Source organism: Platalea leucorodia (genome assembly GCF_965183815.1).
Source record: "Platalea leucorodia genome assembly, chromosome: 7".
Classification (NCBI taxonomy): domain Eukaryota; kingdom Metazoa; phylum Chordata; class Aves; order Pelecaniformes; family Threskiornithidae; genus Platalea; species Platalea leucorodia.
In genome coordinates this window covers 17,631,897-17,656,976 of record NC_138829.1, presented here as the reverse complement: position 1 = coordinate 17,656,976, position 25,080 = coordinate 17,631,897, and the positions used below count along the sequence as shown (strand labels likewise).

At 42.0% G+C, this 25,080-nt stretch overlaps 1 protein-coding gene across 1 annotated transcript; it reads right to left on the bottom strand.

Annotated features, from left to right (window-relative positions):
* Positions 1–483: 483 nt before the first annotated feature.
* Positions 484–17,495, bottom strand: DDX24 (DEAD-box helicase 24). The gene is made up of 9 exons (XM_082317722.1): positions 17,392–17,495; positions 16,257–16,992; positions 11,715–12,092; positions 9,878–10,031; positions 8,973–9,488; positions 6,733–6,808; positions 5,945–6,133; positions 3,337–3,470; positions 484–1,613 (listed from the first exon to the last, which is right to left on the bottom strand). Exons 2-9 carry the CDS (start codon positions 16,984–16,986, stop codon positions 1,382–1,384), a joined length of 2,409 nt encoding a protein of 802 aa, XP_082173848.1. The 5' UTR covers positions 16,987–16,992; positions 17,392–17,495; the 3' UTR covers positions 484–1,381.
* Between the last annotated feature and the right edge of the window lie 7,585 nt (positions 17,496–25,080).

Here is a 25,080-nt window from a genome sequence, read left to right as displayed (position 1 = left end):
TATGCTTATGATCAAATTGTCACAGCTCTTCTTCAGTAATGCAAGGAAGCAAGGGAAAAGCCCTCCAGAGATGGGGGAGTAGGGGAGGCCTTCAATTATTTACACAGATCAAAGAGTTTGCAATTCTCACACAACCAGCAAGTGGTTGGAGGGGGCATTCAACTCCATAGAGAGATTTCTCTTTGACTAGCTGAGTAAACCGATGCTTCCTGTCACTGCCGTGACACTGATTCTATACTGTATGAGACACAAAACCTCAGCACAATCTAGAGCCGGCAGGTGAACGTTCCTTGTGCTCCCAACAATACAGATCCCACTGCTATGTCTTACCTTTTGGGTGCTTTTCCCCCCTCCTCGCATGTTAAGTGCAAAGGGCATCAGCTATGAGGAATTTAGAAATCTCAAGTGATTGAAAACGGACACAGGCTTTGGGTTTTATAGCAGATATAATTTAACAAAAATTCAAAATATATTTTTCTGACATATCTTTAAAAATAGTTTTAAAAATTATTTGCCCAAGTCAGGTTAAAATGATTTAAAAGCATAATTATCAGGAAGCACTCTTCAAAAGTGACATTTCACAACATCATCATCATCTTTTCCATTAAAGCAAAGGTCATGGTTCTAACATGTTTTCAAATACAAACTTAACGCCAAATATGAATTAAGAAAACACTGAGTAGCAACACTTATTCCTCAAAAATCTACACATCTCCAAAGATCAGTCCTGGCCCATTGCCACCTTCACTTTTTTTGCACGTTCTAAAACATATTAACACAGGACTAAGGGAATTGGACCCAGTGGAGAACAGAAAAGAGAAATATTATCAGAGGAGAAAGAAAACTGGGAGAGATTTCCATAACCAGAATTGGAGATCTGCTGGTAGCACTAGCTATATTTGCTGCCCTTCTCACTGAGCTGGCTCCCATAAAAGCCAAATCTCCCGTTACCACCAGCTCAGATTGTACTCAGACTGTATACAGCCTACCTTCCCTGTTCCTTTAAGGACACTAAAATTCAAATCAAGTTTTATCATTAGAGTACACCCACAGTGAATTTTACCCAATAACTTTTACCCATCTCACAAAAAGGAGTAATAAACAGAACTATTTCAAAATTAATTAACTTCTATTAATACAGAGACTAAGAAAAAATAAGTAAGAACATAAGGAAACAAGATCCAAGGCAAGATTCAACAGTAACTAAACGCGTGTTAACAGAGCCCTTTAAATCAACATTTTGCTTTGTGCCTGCACAACCAAGACACAGGCAACATCCTCTGATACTACGTGTCTTCTAGCTGAGTTCCTCCATAAACACTGACAGCCTTGATAAGGATTGTCCTTGCTGCTGTCGCACTGAGTGATCTTGCTCAGTTATCTAATTTAATTTTATTGATTTCTTCTTCTTGGCTTGTTGTTTGGACACGGTACCCAGAGCAGATTCTGAAATACCCACTGATGGCTGAGGCAGCAGTAGTTTTCCAGACTGTGTTGGGTACTTAGTTTTCATAAGGACTTTAAACAGTGGCTGGGACAACATATGTTTTAGCTGCTTTTTCATCCCCTTCAGCATCTTTTGCTTCTGGCTTTCTTCTTCCTCACTAGCTTTTCTTCCTTGGGGCAGAAATCAAAGATACAGAATGTTACAACAAGATAAGAACTTGCATTGACCTCTGTCACCAGGCTTTTGTAGTGCTAGGGGCAGATGCTAATCTCGTCTTTCTAACAAGGTCACTCAACTCCCATACAGTCTTCCAGATCACCCAGATAACAAGATCAAGAAGAATCCTGATTATTGAGTAACTATGCCCCAGGTATCATTCTGCTAAATCATTCAGTTGGCTCTCAACCCAGAACAAACTCGAACAAGAGGAAAGAGGGCCCAGGATAAGGTAACCCAGGGCTCCTAGCTCAGGCAGAATCTTCTTCTGTGTATTTCGTTACTTTATGCATGCCTCATTTCAGCATCTGTAAAACAAGAAGCCCTTTCCTCCTTATACATAAAAACCAATGAGATGCTCAGATTTAATAACACAGGAGAAAGAAGGGCATAGAAAAGACTGGAGATAGTTAATATGGTCAGAGGCCTGAACTGGGGAGAATAAATGAAATCAAGGTTGCTGTAATGTAAATTGAAAGGACATTACTAAATCCTTTGTAACAGTGCAAGAGGAATTTCATGTATGGGAGGAATGACTGAGATTTTAATTGGTCTCCAATAAGCTACAGAAGAAATCAGAGAGTGAATACATTTTAAAGCATGAATCTGGAAAGATTCTGGGTGGCAATTACAAAGTGCTTCACTCGGGAGCCACAACTTACTTGGACTGGATGTGCTGTTTTGAAATTCATTTCAAAGCACAGCATACTCAGATTATGTCAAAACAAGACAGCAGAGTGCTAATTATCTGAGAGCTCTCCTGAACAGTTTGGACAGAGACGATTAGTGCTTGCTTGCAAAGTGGTTGAGAACAAGCTAGTCCAGTCATGAATAAAGAAAAGAAAAAACATTAATCTGAACATGCTTCGAAATTAAGGCATCTGCATATTTAGCAGCTAACAGGTTAGAGACAGCTGAAGTGACCCAGGCAGCACCCCTATTCAGCATGCCTTCAAAGAACTGGTAGGAAATCATACCTTCAGCTCCTAAAATTTGAACAAAATGTGGCATTTTGCAGTGCATCTAAGCAGTGCAAAGCTTCATGGCATTGAACTAATAGGCATCTGTAGTTGCATGGCCCTACATGTTCTCTCAGGCACAGCCTGCAGAACATTTAATTTTAAAAATAGAAGAAATTACTTACTTCTAACATACCACCACAAACCTCAGCAACAAGTATTGGCCATTTAGCCCACACAACTCAACCTACATAAGGCTCACATAATTTTTGGTGTTTGCTAGTGTTTCCTGGGTGTTCCCACACAGAGCTGTCAGGCTCCTGTCCTGCTGCCTGACTACAGGGGCATAAGAGAGAGAGGCAGAAGTGGAGAAACAGTTTTTACTTTGACACAGAGGGGACAAGACTCAAGCAGGACGTACTGGCCTGTTAGATTACCCTAAAACGTTTGCCAGAAGCTAAACAGTTCTTGTCCTATGACATGTGGACTTGTCTGCGACTTGCCAGAATTGCCACACCTCAATCCCTAAGCTCCAGCACTATCTACTGCACAATCATCCTGAAAACACCAGCAACACACCGTACTAAGTAACGACACTCCTTTCCTTCTCCTTCTGCCCTACAGGTTTTAAGAGTTCCTCTGTAATGGTGGGGCTTCTTCTGGACACCACTGCTATGGGACCAGCTGAGCATACCCATAAACAAGCACTTCTACTTGCCCATTAACATGTCATCATCAAGATCAATCTCAAGCGCCTCTGCAGCTTGCTGGAGCCAGGAGTTGTGTTGCTTTGCCCGGCTGTTGAAAAATTCTGCTTTCTCAATCTGCCGTGCCAAATTCATCCGCTCCTGCAACAAAAGAACATTTTAGACGTGATCAGGTTTAAATGTGGGGCACTTTAGCAGAATCAGTGTTTGAGAGCATGCATTACAATGCAACTGAGGCGCAGACATGCTTTTGTTCCCTACTGCTGTCCCAGCAGATGCCCCATGTAATAAAGACATGTCACTGTTTGCTAAAGTGTTTTCCTTCTTCAGATCCATGACAGAATCTGACTTCTAAAACATCTCAACTACTAAACATGCCTGAATGTTAACTCCTCATTCTTTAAACAAATCATTACAAACACTTTGGAGACATCAAGGACAAATCATGATTCAGATACCAATTATTTCCAAGTCACATATTTACGCAGTACAGCTGGATCTTAAAGTTACTACTCTCAGCAATAAGGGGCACCTGCTAGCTTTGTCCAACTATGAAGAACTAAGCTCCTGCAAGCCATGTGGAAGGAGCTACTCATGTTTTCAGAAGTGCACCTGATCTTGTTTAGGCACAGGACAAAATGTCCTGTCCTTCTTCCCAGCCACACACAGGTGGAACGAAGATGTCCAGCAAACCTAACCTGACCTGCAGCCTTCCAGCTGCGTCAAGCTGTCTTAAATACCTAATTCATTATGGAAAGAAAATCTGCACTGACAGTAAATAATAAAATGAACCCAGCAGCAAGTTCTGCTGTTTGGAATGTGCCTGTGGTTGCACAAAACAAACCCAGTGCTTGACACCCTACCACCCCAACAGAATAGTCTGCTGCTACACAGTAACAGCACCAGCCAGAACTGCCAGGATAATTAAAACACAGAGAGACACGAAATTAAACTTGTAGCTGACTAAAACAACCAAGTCAGTCACTTCTCCCTAAATCATTAGAAGAAATTTTAAATAGTTTTTCCATCTTTGTAAAACTTGAGTCCTCTTTTGGTCTCTTCTCTACCCTGGTTCACCAATTCTATTCCTCCCAAGTGTGAAATACCTTCAGACTTTTCCTGAACTTGAATGAAGGCATGCAGAACCAGGGAAGGAGCGTGCCAAAGGGACAGATACAGAACCAGCAGCACTATTAGTCCGAACTACAACAGCTTTGTGATTAAGCCCAGGGCAAAGCGTAAATAAGACCTGACCATGTGAAGGGCCTAGGAGGCTGGAGTTCTGTAATTACAATTACAAAGATACATTTTCTGGAGGGAGGAGCACTATTACGGATAGGAAAGAAGATCGTGAGATGATGGCAGGAAAATTTAAGTGTGTAAACAATATTTATTTGCCCATTAATTGACAGAGCATGATAAGAGCCAAGAACTACTCATCAAGAAACACAGAAGGGACCTCTGAAGAAACACTCTAAAAACAACAGATTTCTTTCAGTAACCAGAAACATTTGGCGGGTGGAGGGGGGCGGGGGGAAAGATGTGGGGGGGGGAGGGAAAAATCAAATTCTCTTTGTTACTACCAAGAGGAGAAAAATGAGTCTGTGGAAGCATTTCTTAGATTTTCTCCCTCTTCCAGAAAGCTGCATCTCCTGAAAGACTCACACTAAATACCCCATTTGCAGCAAGCCTGGGCTTTGAAACTTGCTGACATTTGTAAGGTGAGGATACTGCTGTTGCCACTGGGGTAAACCCTGGGCTCAGTCCAAGCCAACTGGATAAGCACAAACCAGAATACCTTAAGGAAGGTATCTGTTGCATTATCTGACTGCTTGCATTTTTCTCCTGTTCTCAATGACTGTGCAGCATACAGACACTCCAACCCCAGCTGGATTCCTTTCAAATGCAGTATTTAAATATGTCCCATTTGTACATGGCTGATGTCACACAAACTGTTAAGAGAATGCTAAGACATGAAATGGCCTCTTATTTGAGAAGTACTGTGGTGACTAGATGCTTTCTAAAATATATCATTTTGTAAATCCTAACCAGTGGCTGTCTTGTGAGTTAGTGAATGACTGAATTCTCCTTAAAATGGGCAATAACCTAGAAAAAGGAAACATACCTGGTTTGACAGGGTTCAGTGGCAGCTGTGGCCTCACAGTATAGGAACTTTTAGAAAAGCAGACAACTCATTATTTCAACTGAGAAGAGGCAGATGAAGACCAGTGAAGATCCCTGGACCTGCTACTGTTCTCTAGTCCTAACACAAGAGGCTTTAAGCAATGTACTTAACAAAGCCATCCCAGCTCCCCAGTCACAAAACATACTCACTTCCCTGCACTGTTTTGGGGAATCTAGTCATGAGAAACTCTACATAACAACGTGCAAGAAAAATGTAAGTAATGTTTATGTTTCAACACCCTTCTTGGGCCAGTTATTGAGGAGACATCACAAATATTGCTTAAAAAAAGATAAAGTGTGATTAACTTCATTTTCAAATCCACATCCTGAAGGGTAAATTTAATCTGAAATGTGGAAAGAATGTGATGAGTAATGCAGTAATATAAGTATGCAAGCAACTACTCAGGCTGAAAAGATTGTTGTTTCTTTACCTTGATAGAAGTCATGCACTTGGTTTCAACAGGGAAAAATGGCAGCTCTTCACTCTTCTCCAACGTTTTATAGATTTTCCTAAAATTGATCAAGTCATCAGGGCCGATCAGCAATAGACTAAGGCCTTCATTGGCAGCTCGGGCTGTTCTGCCACTTCTGTGTACGTACAACTCAGAAGTTCGAGGGACCTGCAAATATTCAGAAAAACCATGAAGCTGGCCATGGAAAGCTAGCAGCAGCCTGTCATGCTTTCGCTGAGAGGTTGCCAGAGAATATTGTTTTTTATGTACACATGGTACATTGCATGTAATACAGCTGAAGGTAAAGTAAAAGATCATGTCTAGAGACACTTCTTGTTCTCTGTCCAGTATTCTTCCTTCCATAATCTTTTGCGAGTCTCTCCTAACTTCTGACCCTCTGCCATTTCATTTGCAAACAAGGAAAAAATTGTATCTGTCCTCAAGGAAGAGTTATAAGGCTGAGTCATGTGACAACTTTGGATATCAAAGTTAAGCAAAAAGCAAGGAGAATCATATCTGTTGTCATTTCTCATATATAATCACACATTCATGCAGTGCTACCTACCACAGTCAGGCACTGCAGCAATGAGATCCTTAAGTACAAAGCACTACAGGACAGTTACATTAATAATGATTAAATCTCTATACTTGGGACTATACTAGACACAGGACTAAGAATTACAGCTTTATAGTGTTCAGGGTTTGGATCAGCAAAAGCTTATTTAAAAACCAAAACATTAAAAGCAAAAACATTAAAAATATTTAACCTGGTAGTGGATGACATGCTGCACATTGGGAATATCAAGACCACGAGCTGCAACATCTGTTGTCAGGAGGACACAGCTGAGAAAGTGATAACAATTAATAAACATAAAATTGAAGAGTAAACCATCTGCCAATGAACATAAAATACAGCGACCTAGAATTCTACCACAGCAATTTAAGGAACAGACTTTTACTATATCATCTGCTGGAAATATGCTATTTGTTTGCCCTTGCAGAAAACAATACCAAATATTACATCAGAGACAGTCTTGAAACAGCAATTCTTAAAGTAAAAGAAAAAAATGCAAATGTTACCTTCAGCAGGTCTATTCTGTTCCCAATAAAGAAATTCACTACCTTGCTGGATCCTGTTTTCCTACGCTTTTATTCTCTCCCAATTCACAGGAATGCTAGTGCCAATCGCTATTCAATGACCTAATCCAACCACTTGGCAAGGGGGTATGCTCCCCTTCATCACATTTCTCAGTGCTCTGCCCAGGCTGGGTTTAAAAATATCGTTAGCTAGATAGGACCATACCATTAACAACACAGTTGATCTTTTGGCAGGACAGAAAGGTTATTACAAGTTTCACCAGTTGAGAAAAATCACATTATTAACATTACAGATTTAATTAGCAGCTTTTTGGGGCTGAAATACCTTCTACCAAGTTGCACTCAAATAAGTTCTCTCAGTAAATTAAAAGCTAGAAATATAAAGAGGAGAGATTCTGTTCTGACAATTAGTATTTCTCCTTACCCCTAGAAATGAAGAACTACTCAAACAAGTCATTCTTTTATATAAACAGTTTACTACAGAGATGAAAGTTTCCCTAGGGTATGGAACAATTAGTTTTAAAATCTCCCAGCAACTGAAACGAGTTACTTGTAGGTAATAGGAATTTGTTAAGATTTTATGGCATCTGACTGCACACTCTATTGTTACAAGGTTCAAAGCAGAAATAAACAGAGAAAATTCTACGGTTTGCAATCTGCAGGAGGCCGTGATAGATGGTCTCATAGATTTCTTCTTGCTTTGAAAATCTGCAGTCTCTGAAAGTGCCCCGTCTGGCCTAGGCCAATGCTATCGATACTACATTTTGCCAAGGGATACCGCAGATCTATCACAGCAATTCACCCTCTGTTCTCCCTGCCTGAGTCTATTACCAAGGTACAAATTTCCATGCAGTCAGACAGCACGCAGCACTTCACAGCAGGACTAAACTGTGAGGCTTCTGGATTATGGAAGCACTGAGACCACCAACCTCCTCCCAAAGGCCATCCCAAAGCCAGCAGGAGACAATAATTCTTAAAATGGCAGGACAGGCCTGCCTTAGTAAACCTGACTGCCCACTACTGCTGAAAGGCACAACTGCCCCTTCTCTTGCATTGCTCTAGGACACCTTTACCATCAGGAAGCTAATTCATCTAACTAAACCCGCAAAACCCTAACCCAGCAAAAAGTGGTTAGTTTTCTGATGGCTTAGTGAGATGAACCAACTTACAGAAGGATCAAATGAGCTGCAGAGCCAGGGCACAGGGGCAGAGAGGTGTGCAGGATGGTTATAAAAGCATATGGCTGAAAACAGGGCAAGTGAAAGCCCCTTCAGCAGCAATGAGCTGCCAGACCACAGGATAATTCAGGCTCCAAGGGACCTCAGGAGGTCTCTAGTCCAACCTCCTCCTCAAAGCAGGATTAGCTATAAGGTTGGACCAGGTTGCTCAGGGCTTTATCCAACTGAGCCTCAAAAACCTCCAAGAACAAGCAGCCTGTTCCAATGCCTGACTGTCCTCACAGAGAAAAACTTCCTTCTTATATCCAGCCTCAATCTCTCATTTCAGCTTGCACCTGTTAGCCCTCAAACACCTACCACACACCACTGTGAAGAGCCTGGCTCCATCTTCTTGATAACCTTCTTTTAAGATATTGGAAGGCTGCCATTAGGTCCCCACAAAGTCTTTTTCCCAGGTGATATAAACCCAGTACCCTCAACTTCTCCCCTTGCAGAGCAAGTGCTTCTTGACCATCTTGGTGGCCTTCCACTGAACTTGCTCCAGTTGACCACCTCAACCATCCTCTGAAACCTCATCCTTAATCATTAATAACCTGGGCTCACGAATGGGGCACTTGCATCCCCAGCTAACTCCCCCAACCTGCTCCTACTCTAACAGAGCTGTTTCCTCTCCTCACTACCCTTTACACCATTTCTTTTCTTCTCTACTAAGAAGCAGAAAATCAACTCACCTCTCTCGCTCAGCAAACCTTTCTAGGTTTTTCAGCCTTTGCTTTTGGTGCATGTTGGCATGCAAAGGAAGAGGATCGCAATTTAAGATTGTGAGGAGAGAACTGAGGCGCTTTACACAGTCTATGCTGTTTGCAAAGACCATGGTTCTTCCTGGATACTGGAGAAGAAAGTAGTAGAGATAATAGTCCTTCTCATTTGTATTACAGTGGATTCTGGTTTCTGTCAGAGTCTCAACAGTAGCCTCTTTCCTTGTTAAGTCTATCACCTTGGGTTTGCCCTTTATTCCTACTTTTTCCATTAACAATTCTAGTTTGGTCTTCTTGTCCATCTTTTTAGCATTCTTTTTCTGTAAAACTCTTGTGGGAGTCTGATGGACTAAAGTCAAAGTGGCAGAAAACACAAAAGTCTGTCGTTGAGGGTTATACTGTGAATCATTTAAGATTTCCAGCAACTGAGACAGCTCTAAGAAGTGACCTTTCTCAACCATTCGATCTGCTTCATCAATCACAAGGCACCTGTCAAATAGAAAACAGACAGTAAAAATACACTTGTGCAGATAAATACAAATCTGATACACTTCAAAAGAACTTTTCCTGCTAAACACATAAGGGAAGTTCTGCATGTAAAACCCAAAGGAACACCAGCTATGCTGGGGTAGCTACAGCAGTCTTCCACATTTCTTTTTGAAAAATCAAGTTTCTAGAGGAAGAATGAGGGTTTTGCTACTGGCTTTACTTGACATTTCCTTCCATCAATATAACTATTGTGCATTTCCATAAAACACTCTGGCAAAAAAAATAAGTGATCTTACATAGTCTAAATTATTTACTCAGTTAGTAAACTTAATCAGTATGCAGTGACACCCAGGTCAGTATCCAGCAGTTAGTCTAAAAGGCACCTTTACCTGAGCTGCCGAAGATTTGAAAGATGTGGGTGTCTCTCTTTAACTAACTCCCACAGACGGCCTGGGGTTGCAATTACAATTTCTGGCTTTCGATTCAGTACACGTTCTTGCTTCTGTGCAGCCATGCCTCCAACTAGAATTGCAGTCTTAATGCCTAGAACATATAAATAATAGTTTTTATCTCACTAATTTATCAGTGAATGTCTTTACATGCATCCACTCAAAGAAGTATTACAAAAAGTCTATACCACAACTTTCAGCAAGGAAACTTCAGGGGTTTTATATAACATCGAACATGCAGCAATGCCCTCAATTTTGCAGAAAAATCCTCATTATAGTTAGATGCCAAAAATAAAGTAGTCTTTCTTTTAGTACACCTGTCTTCCAATAGCAGGAAGAATCATGTATGTCCCCCATAGCTGTTAGCTTTGTTTACCTGTACTTCAGAATCTCATGTTTTGTCAATTGTATCTGCATGAACAAGCACGTTCCTGTTACGAGTAACCAGAAGGCTCCTCCAAAAATAAGACTCAGAAATGCTTGTCTTGCTAATAACTGCTCATTTGCTATACAATAATCCTAACAAGAATGCTCCCTCCCAATGAATGGTTCTCTGGACTGCACAGTAGCGCAGAGACCCTATGTTAGCTTTAAGCAATTTGCTCAGGTACTAAAAGGAATTTAGCTTTGGAAGCACAGACTCCACATATGGCTTATTTCACCCTACTTCTTCAAAGAATACACTGGCCCGTGACAAACTCAATGCTACTGTGCAAGATTCCTCCAGTATTCAAGCTACCACAGGTCTCTCTTCCCTACTTGTGGAACCGCATGCTTCCAGGTGGGGATTTTTTTCAAAGTGAGTTTGAGACAATAAAGAAAGCCCACATCAAAACATGTTTTCTTTCCTGCTGCAGCAACTATACATCACTTGGGCAGCAGATTTTTACACCCAAATAGCACTGCTCCTATCAGAACCGTACTGATATAAATTGATTATTTCAGGCTAGGAGTTAAAATTAGCCTTGTAATCAGCTGTCGACTGACGAGCACAGCAGGACATATAGACACAAAAGGAAGATGTGCTTAAAAGCAGTTCACTGCACTACATATCGTCTTCAATAAATAAACAATTACTACTATTGGAGAAGTGGGGAGTAGTTTCCCAATTCTCCCCATCTTCAACAGTTTCACATCCTCAATCATTCACTCAACAGATGTGCTGACCTCTTGTTTGGAAGAGGAAGGAACAGGATAGAATTGCTTTCATCATGCATGTTACCCAGCAATATGCTGTGGCCTGACTACTGTAAGAGGTAAGTCAGAGAATCCAGCGATGCCTTCTACCCTTAAAATTTATGGCCCTATTTTTTTTGATAGATAGACCAAAATTATATATATAGATATATATATATGTTATCTATATTGATTGATATGTCTGTCAAAAAAAGAAACTATGAAATATATGTATAACTATATATATATATATAATGAAATTATTCTTTATGTATTACCTACATCATCCAAAACCAGGACAAAGTTAGCTGTGGCTGGGTATCTAGTACTGATTCTGTGTTGCTAAAGCACGAGTCAATAGCTATTTGAAGGAAGAAACATTTTAAAGCAAAATATCCCACATTAACTGTTTAGTTCCACATGGATCTCAATGAAGAATCTTAATGCATTTCTCAAATATTAGTGACTACAAACCCCAACCCTTCAAAAGTCACCCCAATTTTATGATGCAGAAGAAACTGTGGCACACATTCTGGCTCAACACCAATGTCAAGATCCAAACCCAGCATAATCTGGAACATGGCCCGAGGGGTCTACCTACCCGTAAACTTTGCAACTGCATCAATGTGGTGTTTTACTTGTACAGCTAATTCTCTTGTGGGAGTAAGGACCAGTCCTAAAAGAGGTTTCTTTTTATGGGAGCCAACAGTATGTGTCTCGTCACTGGAATCAAATTCAAATTCTTCCAGCACCTTCACACAGCCTGTTGTGAAAGATGCATCATCTTCATCTCCACTATCTTCAGCCTGCTGATGGGTTAGTTTTTCTGCTTCATCCTCATTTTCCCATCTTGTTTCATCACGATGCTGATGGGACTCTTTAGAAACACTGTCATTTCTGGTTGTTGAGCTATTTGATTTTTGCCACTGCAGCACAGAGTGAATCATTGGAATTGCAAATGCCAGCGTTTTGCCGCTTCCTAAAAAAACAAACAAGAATACAGACCGACAAGTCATTTATTTTAAAAGATGAGAAAAGCAACAGCCAATCACACATCGTTCTTAAAACATACAGTTGTAACAGACACAAACTCGTGATCTTTAGAAGACCAGAAACTTGCAGCAATAGCATCTTTTCTCCTGTTCCCTTTACACATCTCCTTGACATCACCAATAGCATACTTCCTGGGGAACAGGTATTTTTCCAATCTCTAGCAGGTCAGGCAGATTCACTTGCTCTGAAAGTGGTTTTTAAAAGCTGCAGTTGCAGCCAAGATATTTTTAAAGAACTGTATGCCCGTAAGGAGAATACCATGCCCTAATTGACAGTTCTGATCAATGTTCTCCAAATAAGGGAATAGCAAATGAGGCCAAGGACAAACTGGAATGTACTTGAAGGATTCACTTCCAGCTTCAATTTACAGTACTGTGTTTACAACTTTCTATGAAACTGTATTTTGAAGTAGTCCGCTGTCTAATTTCCTGATCTATCACCAGCTCACATTTTTATAATCAAAACACATAAATCTGATTTAGAACAGATAATCCACTTTGGAGAGGTGATTGTCAAATACAAAAATGCTCCCCTAACTTTAATTTCAGGGGTTCACTGTACCAAACTGCAAGTCACATCCCTGCCACATATTCCCTTTGGAACTATCTGTCACTAATGAAGATACTAGGAGAAGACTGGTAGCACAGCCGCCCCAGTTGAGGTTCTCATAAATATCAGTTCATTGATCACAAAAGCAGCATCCAGAGCACAAAACCCTATTACACCATTCCTGTAATATGCCACAGCTGGGAAGCAGTCCTCTGGAAATCTCATCTCAATTCCTTGAGCATCGTTTCTCCATATCACAAACCCGTAATGGTTTGCCAAATTCAGTAACACAGAATTTTGCCTATTTAGGGGAGAATCTTAATATTAGTTAATAAACAGCTAACCTCAGTATCCTGACCCATACAGCTGCAAAGTCTCCTCGTATCCACTTCCCCACCTTTCTGCATGTCTGGGAGGTCTCTTCTGACTTCTGCACTTGAAGCAGAAAACGTTATAATCTGCATTTGCAGAGCACTTATACAATAAGATTCTGTATTACCAGAACATCTGTTTTTAAGGTGAACACTGCTGATCTTGAATTAAATGTAATGCAGTTTGGCTGGTGCAAATGTCAGTACTGCACCCAGCTAGATTATGTCTGTGATAACCAGGACTATTCTGCAGGCACTAGATTCACTCACAAATTAAACAAATAATCACCTCACAGGGCACGTTATCTTCACAACACACAGATCATATACCATAGCCAGGCCTGCAAAACCAGGAGAAAAGTGTATCTTGGTACCCCCACATACTACAGCTCAAGCTAATTCATGCTCTTTTAAAGTTTTAGATTTTACAGAGATAAAATTTGGTTCCTTAACTTCACTAGTTCTACATGGTAATTAACAGAACTTGTTAGATCCACTGCAAAAACAACAAGCCTTAACATTCTCTGCATCTGATCTCCACAGGGATCTACTGCCATACCAAAATCTTACCATTCTCCCCTATGTTGCTACCAAAAAGGGAAGATGAATAGTTGTGTATTGGGTTTCTGTGGCAAGGTTTTGGAAGCGGAGGGGCTACAGGGGTGGCTTCTGCGAGAAGCTGCTAGAAGCTTCCCCTGTGTCTGATAGAGCCAATGTCAGCCAGCTCCAAAATGGACCCAGTGCTGGCCAAGGCCAAGCCCATCAGTGACCATGGTAGCGCCTCAGGGATAACATATTTAAGAAGGGGGAAAAAAACCTGTGCAACTGCAGCCAGAGAGAGGAGTGAGAATATGTAAAAGGAACAACCTTGCAGATGCCAAGGTTGGTGAAGAAGGCGGGGAGGAGGTGCTCCAGGCACAGGAGCAGATTCCCCTGCAGCTCATGGTGAAGACAATGATGAGGGCAGGCTGTCCCCCTGCAGCCCATGAAGGGTAACGGTGGAGCAGATAACCCACCTGCAGCCCATGGAGGACTCCATGCCAGAGCAGGTGGATGCCTGAAGGAGGCTGTGAGCCCACACTGCAGCAGGCTCCTGGCAGGACCCGTGGAGAGAGAAGCCCACACTGGAGCAGGTTTGCTAGCAGAACTTGTGACCCCAAAGGGGACCCACACTGGAGCAGTCTGCTCCTGAAGGACTGCACCCCATGGAAGGGACCCATGCTGGAGCAGTTTGTGAACAACTGCAGTCTGTGGGAGGAGCTCATGTTGGAGAAGTTCGTGGAGGACTGTCTCCCATGGGAGGGACCCCACGCTGGAGCAGGGGAAGAGTGTGAGGAGTCCTCCCCTGAGGAGAAAGGAGTGGCAGAGACAATATCTGATGAACTGACCACAACCCCCATTCCCTGTACCCCTGCGGCACTGAGGGGGAGGAGGCAGAGAAATCAGGACTGAAGTTAAGCCTGGGAAGAAGGGAAGGGTGGGGGGAAGGTGTTTTAAGATTTGGTTTTATTTCTCATTATCCTACTCTGATTTGATTGGTAATAAATTAAACTAATTTCCCCAAATTGAGTCTGTTTTGCCCATGACAGTAATTGGTGAGTGATCTCTCCCTGCCCTTATCTCGACCCACAAGCCTTTCTTTATATTTTCTCTCCCCTGCCCAGCTGAGGAGGGGAGTGATAGAGCAGCTTTGGTGGGTACCTGGCATCCAGCCAGGGTCAACCCACCACAAGTTGTTTCACCTGTCACCTTCCTTCCCTCAGGCCCAATGCTATGGGAAGCTGTAGGACGTAGAAAAAAGAACTGGAGAGTTTCAGCCTCTCCCAGCTGCAGCACTTCCTAACAGACAATTGTCCACCTCCTCTCTCAAGTTTCTACAGGAACACTGATGAGCCACTGGGCTCTCTGAGAGAACCTGGCTTTCTTTCATAAAGAAGAAAATAAATGAGCAAAATACAGTTCTACTACCTCAGGATTATGCAAAATTAGACAGCAACAACACAACCTGCCACCAACCCTGCTTTCCATTCTGCAGCTAGAGAGGGATCTGCTTTCCAGCACTGCCAAAATGGCACTTTTTTTGCAGCAGAAAAACACCATTTAAATTTTCAGTTCCATTTTCAAAAACACTCCCTGCAGGGTTTTCTAATCTTATTAAAGCTAATAGCAACAGCCTAGCTTCTAATTAAAACAAAAATGCAAATGACTGCATATCTTATTAGTTACTATACCTTTATGCTTGAGAGCAGTAAATGGCTTTAAACACAAGCAGTGAGATAAGGCAACTGGAACAGATGAAATGAATGCAATGGAAGCCTTTAAACCAACACAGCTTCCAATTGTGCTTCCTATTTTTAGTTTTTATGGGGGAAAAAATGCTTCACTGCTAGAGAAGACAAAACTTCAAAGGTATGAGGAGCAAAAAAAGTTAGAGGGAAAGTAATGCTCTGAGACTTCACATCATTGTTTAAGTAAAGGAAGATATAACAGATTTCACAAAGGGTAGCAATGCTCAAAGACAAAGGCATGAGCTGATCACAAGCTAAAGAAGAGACGGTACCTCTCCAGTTAATGGATCAACATAATACTTCAAGCACAAGCAGTGAGAAGGGCTGGTGACAACATACAGGACAAGCCCAGAGACAGGGCACAGCGTAGGCCTGTTTTGCTACAATAAAGGCCTAGGCCATACTCACAATGCCCAACACTTTGCCTAGTACTTATTTACCACTCCAAGCTAGTACTGAATCATCTTCAGAGGAACGTAGTTCTCTGCTTTGCCTTGGCACAGGGACACCCATGGAAGTTAGGCTGTTGGAACATGACTCTGTTTCAATAATTCTGCCCTTTATTGCATATCACCTTACCGTTCCCAAAATAGGAAACAATTTGAGAAACAACAGAAAAAGAGACTTGTCAAAAGCATAAAAACTCATTGAGACTTCAAAGCTTTGCACACTGTACTTTGTAAAGATGGAATGTCCTGTGTTTGTAAGTTACAAAGTTTTAACACTTCACAATGAATCATTACTAATATATTGGATATGCAGAAAATAGAAGCTCTTCTCGATATAAATGCTTCTTCTGCTACATACAAAACCTCAGAACAATAAGCTGCATTTAAAGAGGGGAAGCTCCCAGCATATACAACCAGTTTAACAGATTTGTACCTGTTTCTGCAGCACCAAGAACATCCATATTATCCCGGATGGCAGAAGGCAAGGCTAAGGCCTGAATAGGAGTTGGAGCACTAAACCCCAGGTAGCTCAAGGCCCGCAACACTGGTTCGGGTACAAACAGGTCTTTCCACGCAGACACATCAGCTTTGTGATCCGCTGATGAAGATAAAACTTCTGTTGTCCAGTTTTTAACTTTTTTAGAAGTAGTTACTGATGGAAGAGGTTCTTGACCTTGAGAAGTCTTATTTTTAGGTACTTTCTTTTTCTTTTTCTTTGGAGCATCTTTTATGCTTGAAGTGCTCTCAGCCACATGTCCATGGTCCTCACAATCTGCCGCTTCAATTATTTTGTTACACTTTGCCTCTTTATCAACCAGCACATCAATTTCTGTTGCATTAGGACCACCGCTTTTATCTGTTTTGCTTCTCAAATCTTTTTTTCTCTTTTTCTTTTTGGGAGGGACGACAGGTTCTTCCTCCTCCTCATGGCCTTCTTCTGAAACACTCTCAGCTTTTCTCTTTTTCTCTTTTACTTTCCCCACTTTGGAGGAACTTACCAGTTTGTACTCCGTAAGTTCCTCCAAGCACACTATATCTCCAAACTCCTCATCAGCAAATAGATTGGGGTCGATTTGTACAGTTTTCCATTTTCCTATTACTTCAATACCTTTTTGTTTCAGTTTAAAGGAAGACTTAAATCTCCCTCCTTTTTTGGCCTTCATTTTTACCTAAAAAGAATGGGGGGTAAAAAAACAGGATGTCAGATCAAAAGAACGAGGGTTACATTGCTGATATTCAAACAGGCGGGAACGCAAGGCATAATTCTCTTCCTTTGGGGGAAATAACATGAATGGCCTTAAATATAACGACAGCAGGCCAGGCCTACAGCCTCGCTCCTCCAGCAGCTCCGGGGATAAAACTAAAATCGCCGGAATAAGCCCCCGCAGGCCGCGAAGCGCTCCCGCCCCTGCCTACCCCGGCTGCCACCCGCCCAAGGCCCAACACGGCCTCCGCCGCCGCACACGGCAACTCCGGGGAGCTCCGGGCACCTGCCGGGAGCGGCAGGAGGCCCGAGGGGCCCCTCCGGCCTGCCGTCCCCGGGGCGAGGGGCTCCCCCCGGCGCTTACCGCGCTCTGCAGCCGCGGGACAGGGAGCGACCGCGGGGCCCCGGCAGCCGCCACCGCTAACGCCGCCGCCCGCCTCGTGCGCTTGCGGGCGCCGCCATTAGCGCGTGACGTCACGGCGCGGCGCCCGCGTTTCCGGGGGGCGGTGCCGGGTCGGCGGGAGGAGGCGGCGTGCGCACGCGCGCCTGCGGCGGCGGCGGGGAGCGGAGCGGAGCGGAGCGGGGCGCTGGCCGCGGCAGGGCGGCGGGAGCGGGAGCGGCTGCCCCCGCCCTCGTTCCGCACCTGTCGGCCCTGCGGGAGGGTCCCGGGTGCCCTCTCTTCGCGGGCCGTGTGGGGCGGCAGCCGGCCCTGCGGAGCGAGGGGCTGGAGGGCAAGCGCCCGCGGTAACGGCCGGGTGGCCGCATCTCGGCTGCGAGGGGGGGCGGTGGCGGTGGCTCGGCTGGCCCCTCGCCGAGGCGGCTGGCGGGGGGCGTGCGGGGCCGCGGCGGTGGCGCTGGCTGGGCCGCGCTGCGGGCTGCGGTGTCTCCCGGAGGCGAAGCATCCGTGCTGGGCAAGGGTGAGGGCCGTCCTCGGCAAGGCCTCGGTCTGGGTGCTCTAACGTGGCCCCCAAGAGTGCTCTAGGCTCCCTCCATGAGCTTGAGGAGAGCAGCTTTCTAACATGTCACCAGCTAACGTGAAGGAATGAGGATACTCCCTCTTCTTTCGAGTTTTCGGGTGACCGGAGCCCAACGCCTGCTTGGTAGCGTTACTGTCAACTTGGTACTGTGACCTGCGTTTTCAACAAAGCAAACAGCAGGCTAGCTGTGGCTTGCAGTCCCCTTGGGCTGGCAATGCTGATCGTGACCACTGCTCCACCAGCATGGAGGCGGACGTACCTTTTTTCTAATCGGGCTCTGCCTTTGTCTTTCAGGGGTACATTAGTAGCTATGATGCTGTTTGCATAAATCATACTAAAGTGTAGATTAGGCATACTGCTGCACCCATGACACAGAAGGATTAGGAAAATTTGTTTACCTTCCTGCAACTGAAAGGTTTCTTTCAAAATATAATCAACATCTCTATAGATCATTTTTGTATTATTGTGTGCATAATACATCTCATTCAAGAAAGAATGCATGAAGGGCCTCTTAAATTTCAACTCTTAAAATTAGCAGCTAAGGTTGAATGTCATCAGCATTGCTCATTCAATAAAAAACTTGTTATTCATGCTTGCTTATGTGTTAATGTGTTCTTTATTATTCCCTGTTTAGAAGAATATTGTGGGTAAAGTAATGCAATTTGGAGAAGAGTTGCAAATAGCTATAGAAGCAAGCGTACCACTGAGGTCACAGCATGATATTTTCTCCTCCTGTGTGATCAAGTGCTCTTTGCAGCTTGATCTTGGTGTAGGAAGAGGACGTCATAAATTATATACTATGATAATGGAAGATTTTTATTTCTCCTAAAAGATTGGCAGATGCTCTGAACAACTGCTTTTGCTATGAGACATGGAGAAGAGAGGAAAAAACAGGAGGTTTCTTGGTGATAGAGACCAGAGCAGTAGATAAAGGTGCAATTACAGCAACAATTACAATTATTTCTTCTCTGTGGTGTCTGCGGGTGCTTCTTGGTTCTGTGAGAAGATGGGAAAATGGAGTTTGTTTTTTAAATGTGTTAAGGCCAAGGGCAGAAGTAAGCATATTAAATGTTTTCAAGGACAGTTTCAGTTCCAGGTAATCATCCTTAATGATCTGCCAATGCACAACATGAGGAGTTGCTTCCAATTCGTATCCTCATGTGAGCAAGGCTAAAGAGCATTTGATGCTTTGTCCTTATGGTCTGTAAGAAATGAGTTGAAATCGGTGAGAGTCCCAAAGTGAGTTCAGGGAGCAGGATTTGTTACGGTAGCTTTAACACTTCAACCAGCAAACCTTATTTATGCAGTACTGAACTGGAGATAGCGATGACTGATAGCTCTAGCTTGCTGATAAGAGCTGTGACTGCATCTTCACAGTCAAGTTTAATGAGCGGTCTCAGCAGTCTTCATGCATTCCTTCATTAAAAGCATCTTTCCTTTCAGCTTGTGTAATTCAAATTCATAAGTGACAACTTTGCTAGTTTACCAAGTTTCCACTTTATCTCTTTTTATTTTACTGGATATTAGGAAAAGCAAATTTGCAGAAGCAAAAGAAACTGATTACTCTCAAATTCTGGTATGGCTGACTTACTGCTGATCCTGAATAAAGTGTAAAAAAAAAAAACGTGGACAGGAGAGTTCTTGGCCATTAATCTGTCCTTATATAGTTTCAGAGTTTGCAGCTCTGTCCTGAAAGAAAGATTTAACATGGAAATGACTTGCCAAATTATGCTGAATTATGATTTTTAATGTAATTACGGACATATTTTTACAGGGCATAGGAGTATTCTGATTTTTTTCCTCAAGAATCCATTTGTGGATGCAGCTGACTTCTTTACCAGTATTGAGCTCTATATACTATTTATAGACTAAGGGACTGAATTAGAGGCCCTAAGTCTTAATTTGAAAGAAGGCACATGCCTATTCGTAAAGAGCATGGAGGTTCAGAATGGTCTTACCTACAACTGGCAACTCCTCTTACTGGCACGGTGTGACCTGGTTGTACAAGAGGCATTAATTTTCTGAGTTGCTTTGAAAAGGGATAACCAAGGGAACTAAACATTTGCTTAGTTTTAGAGTAACATTAATCTTCCTGAGCCTTTGTAACCCGAAAGTGACACAGCTTTGGTATGTTGTGACAAGGCTTTGTCAACAAGAAGTGCACATTCGTGTCATACCAGAGAGTCGGCTGTTATGCTCTTGGTAAGTACAATTCCATTATTGACGGTGCAAAGCGAGCTCTTGGTTAAAATGCCAACGGCAAACAAAGCAGAAGTCTGCTTTCTCCCCTCCCGCTCCTGACTTCTTTAGGTCGACAGTTACTGCAATACCAGGAAACTGTGAATTGAAGATAATAACATGTATTAATAATAGTTAAGAAATCATGCCATTTGTCGTATGCTTGTGTAGCTCATGTCAGTACATACGTATTTGATTATCAATAATTTCCAAATGATTTAAGCCAGTGTGTTTGAGGGCCCAAGGGAAATTGAGGGGTGTGATGTCTTTATTACAGAACTTTAGCTGACAACAGATCCTTCTGTCCTTCCCAGCTGTAAACTTACAGTCCTACAGATCAGAAGCCGAGAGATCATGGTTTGGTCCCTGCTGTGCAATATTATATATTAGATATTATATATTTTGTCAAGTAATATTTTGATGTTGTAAAATATAAAAGACTTCTACTAAGGTAGGTCAAGCCAGATATCTTTTTGATGCACACCTTTAATTTGGGGATTCAGGTAGCTGAATTCAGTGCCAGGAACAGTTGAATCTGCGTGTGAACAACTGATGTAGGTTTTCACTTAGTAATCAAATCCCTCGGTTTCTCTCTTGTTTTTTCTTTTTCTCTTGCAGGAAGATCAGTATCTGCTTAACTACTGATTTTAATAGCCATTACTGCTAATAAAAGAATGTCACCATACAGTGATTGATACTCATGGTGCATTTTGTGCATGAAAAAACATGCAGCCACTGGCCTGTGGGGTACTAGATGCCTCCTGTGCTTTGCAGGCTGTAGAATTTGCTCTTCTGTCTTTTCTGGCATGCCAGATGAGGCCCGTCATAGTGGTCCTGAAGTGGGAGGGCAAAATCTTGGTTCTCTTGGGCTCAAGGGCTTTGTTCTCATATTCAAAAGTTCTGGAATATCGTTCTAGGACTGACACGATCTTAAGACATAGCACCATAAAAATAGTAACTCTGGGAGATGGGTTGTTAACTGGAGGAGAGTTCCAGGTTGGATTCTTCTTCCTGTCTTCTGCAGCATTCTGGAACATTTTTCCTATGTTTCTCCAATTCATTAGCTCTCTATTGTTAAACCTCATTTAAAAACATATACCCCTTTGCCTGGGCTGCTTTTATTTTCTTTTTCTCTCTTTGTTCTTTCTTCTAACTTTGCAGATGAGTTCCTTACTTATCTCTGTGAAGCATCTTTGGTATATAGTATGCTTTGTCAAAGATATAGTGCTGCTTCTTCAGCTAATGCATTCACAAGGCCAGGAGAACAAGATGATCTCCAGGCACGAGATTTAAGAGTACTGGCACATTTAACTCTAGTTATAATAGCAAAGACTTTTTCAAGTACAGATATATCAAGGTGAAGATCTTTCTGTGTGCTTGAAGAATAGCACAGACACCTTCATTTAAGATGAAGGAAACATTTGCAATGGTTGCAAATGCAGTCAGATGCAATAGATACTTCAGCACGTATTCTGAAGGGAAGAATGATAAAGGAAGTTATGAAGACAACAGGAAAGGAAATAAAAGGCTGTACTGGTTAACCAAGGGGAAATGGGAAATCAGGCCATGTCACTTGATAAGGTAACTGGTTTTCTGGGCAGAAAAATAAAGTTAATCTAATCTATCTGGACATCCTCAAAATATTTTTTATATGAGAAATGATTAATAACAAGGAATAGGAGAGAACTCGAAAGGAGTTGGCTAAAGAGGAAGGGAAATGCATGTTTCATTTGGGGGAGCATATTGGTGTGTGTATCGATAGATTAACCTATCAGGTGTATGGAGTTTACTCAAGGAGTTTCTTAAAGTCTTGTGGACTAATCTTATTTCATTAATAACTGTGATACAATACTAAATTTGCTGATGACACGGTTATTAATACAGAGGGGAATTATGATATCAGGCAGATTGAAAGGACCTCGAAGACCAGAACAATTGGGTGAATTTACTCATACAAAGTGCAGAACCATTCAGCTAGGGCTAACAGTGACAATTAATACTGCTAAGATGGGAGTTAGTTTTAGATCGCTGTGGATGAGAATGACCTCATGTATTAATTGATCACAAGTGAACTGTGAGCTGACAATGTAGTATATCTGGTAAACTAATTCCTGTACAGACGTTCATTCTTCACAGGAGGTATTACTTCCCTGAAATTTTTATTTGCAATACTATATTCTGATCACCTTAATTCAAGAGAGGTGAAGTCAAACTGCAGCAGACGCTGAGGGGACTGCTAGGGTGATCAGGGGAACAAAGAGCCTGTTTTAGGAGTGAAGCCTAAATGCTGAGCTTAGCTTGTTTAACCCAGAATTACAGCAGATATGACTGCAGTCTTTAAATACCAGGAAAGGAAGAATATTTTAAAGTAAAGGACAACACTGGCACAAGAAGAAACTCAGTAAACTGGCCAACAGTAATTTTAGGTAGGAAATCAGAAGTTTCTATGGCAACGAATGAGTAAAGAATACTTGAAGGCAAAAAGTTGTTAGTTTTAATATAAAGTTTGACATGCATATGACAGATAGTGTTCATGGTTGTCATAGCAAGGAACTGGACTCATCGGCTACCTCTATGTTATGAATGTAACAGTGCCAGTCCTTGGCTCGGAGGCAGGCTGGTGTGGCTTGACCATCTCCGTACTGGTAAACTCTCTTAACCTCCCGAGTTAGGGCGCTTGCGTCCTTACTGCCTACAGGGAAGTGTCTGGGCTGGCGCTAACCCAGGGAACCCTGTGGGAGAGTGCGGGCTGGCCTTGGGGACCACACTGGCAATTCCACTCTGTGAAAGACTGAGCTCCAGTCCCTGTACCATGCCCAGTATCGTTTAAGCTGTACCTGGTTCCAGAGATATTTTCCCTTCCCTGCTCATTGTCAAGGGTTGAGAAAATTCCTGGTAGAATATGGTATAGACCTCCCTACTGCAATACTGATGGCACTGAGATTTTTGCCGTTACTGTTCATATTTCTAAAATGTAAATACATTCTGCTTTATGCGGATGTTTGAAAAAAATAGTAAACCTGGCCAAAAAAAGGTGTTCTTTTTTGCAATAGAAAATAATTCACTTAAACTTCATAAAGCAATTTGCTATTAGATCCTACTCTCTGGTCAAATATCGTACAAATAGCTGGAAGATAAGAGGAAAAATGGCACTTTCTATTTGCTCTGTTGTTATTCTGTCTTTGTGCATGTGCTATTAACTACTTTTGGACAGAGGGTAGCAGATTAGACACTGTAGGAGGAGAACATTACTAGTTCTTACAGAAAGACACAAAGAACGCAGTGATTGTAATCTTACAAATTTCGTATATTACATAAAAACAAAAATTTAAGGATCTTTTCTGTGTTCTTGTAAAATTATCTTTTTGGCTTTTTAGATCTTATTGGAGGGTACTAAGTTACAGGAAAGGATATGGGACACTAATTTACAGACAATGAAAGCACAGTGAGTACATTCCAGTGTTTTTTCCTTTATACCCCTTTTAATTATTAATTATATAGCTGTTAGAACGAGATGACCGAAGTGGCAAAAGAACAATCAGAAATTTTCTGCAAATGACAGTAGTAAAATGAAGCAACAGTTTCTTAGCAACAAACTGGAAAATATGCTAGATAATATTTTTTTCTGCTGAGCTTTGTGTATGCTATGTTCCAAGCATTGTTCTGAAGTAGACCCAGATTTTTGTGTGTGGTTCTTTTAGATTAATAGTCTTACAGGTTTTGCCTCGACATGGAGTTTTCTTACTTGTATGAATGGAATAAAAAGTCTTGTTTTGTAAGGCTAAGGCATTAGATGGAACATTAAAGCTGCATTTTTTAAGGGTTTGGTGAACTGTAAAAAAACAAAAAAGGCAAGCCATTCCAATCAGGGGTTGCTCATTTGGAAATGGTGAGCACCAGTTGATCCAGCTCTGGCCGTCTGTCAGTGGTGGTGAACAGACTGAATTGAACTTCTGCACAGTTTAGGTGCTGAGTCCTGAGCAGGACTGTGATTACACAGTGCATAATCTACATAGTGTACATTATGAAAGCGTATTTATTTTTTGTGGAGTATTAAATTAACAGAAAAAAGGGGAAAAGAAGAATTAAGTGTTTAACTTAGTTTTGACCTTTATGGAAGCTCTTCAGCAGTCTATTTAAAAAAAAAAAAAAAAAAAAAAAGAAAAAAGCAGCCAAAAAAACCCCCAAAAGAAAGCATTATTTTCAAGTTGACCCAAAATGTATTGCCTCCTCCCCCCACTCCAACATAATCCAAAAATATTCTGCTGAATTTTTCCTCCTTTTTTGGTTTGGCCATTACATAAGAAATTCTGGCTTTTAATCTAGAGTGCTCACATTTTGCCTGAAAGCATTTCTTGCCATGTCCTTCTATATCCCCCAAACCGGTTCCTTCATGTTTCAGCTGATTCAGGCATTGCAATACATGCTGAGACTTCCTAAATTTTCAACTTCTCTGTGAATAATTCAATTTACAGGTTAATTCTTTGGGAACGTGTAACAGGTAAAGTAAGAATTGCAACCTTTTTAGAGCAATTTCCAGAAGGCAGACACCTAACTGCTGGGTGGCAAAGGAGAACTGTGCATCTGTGCAACATGACAAATCCCTTCACCCAAGAGCCCTTAGGTCGAGCCAGTGTACCTGAAGAATACTTCAGGTACAAAGTCCTCCCATCTATTTTGTCTTTTTTTTGATCTTAGTCTGTATTGCATTTAGAGTTTATTGCTTTAGAAGGCATGAACAACACCACTAGGTACAAGTGCCATTTTCCCAGGTGCTCTGCAGTTGTCTCCGTCAATGAAGGATTATTTAAAATCAGCCCTGTTTTGGCTTCTCAAGC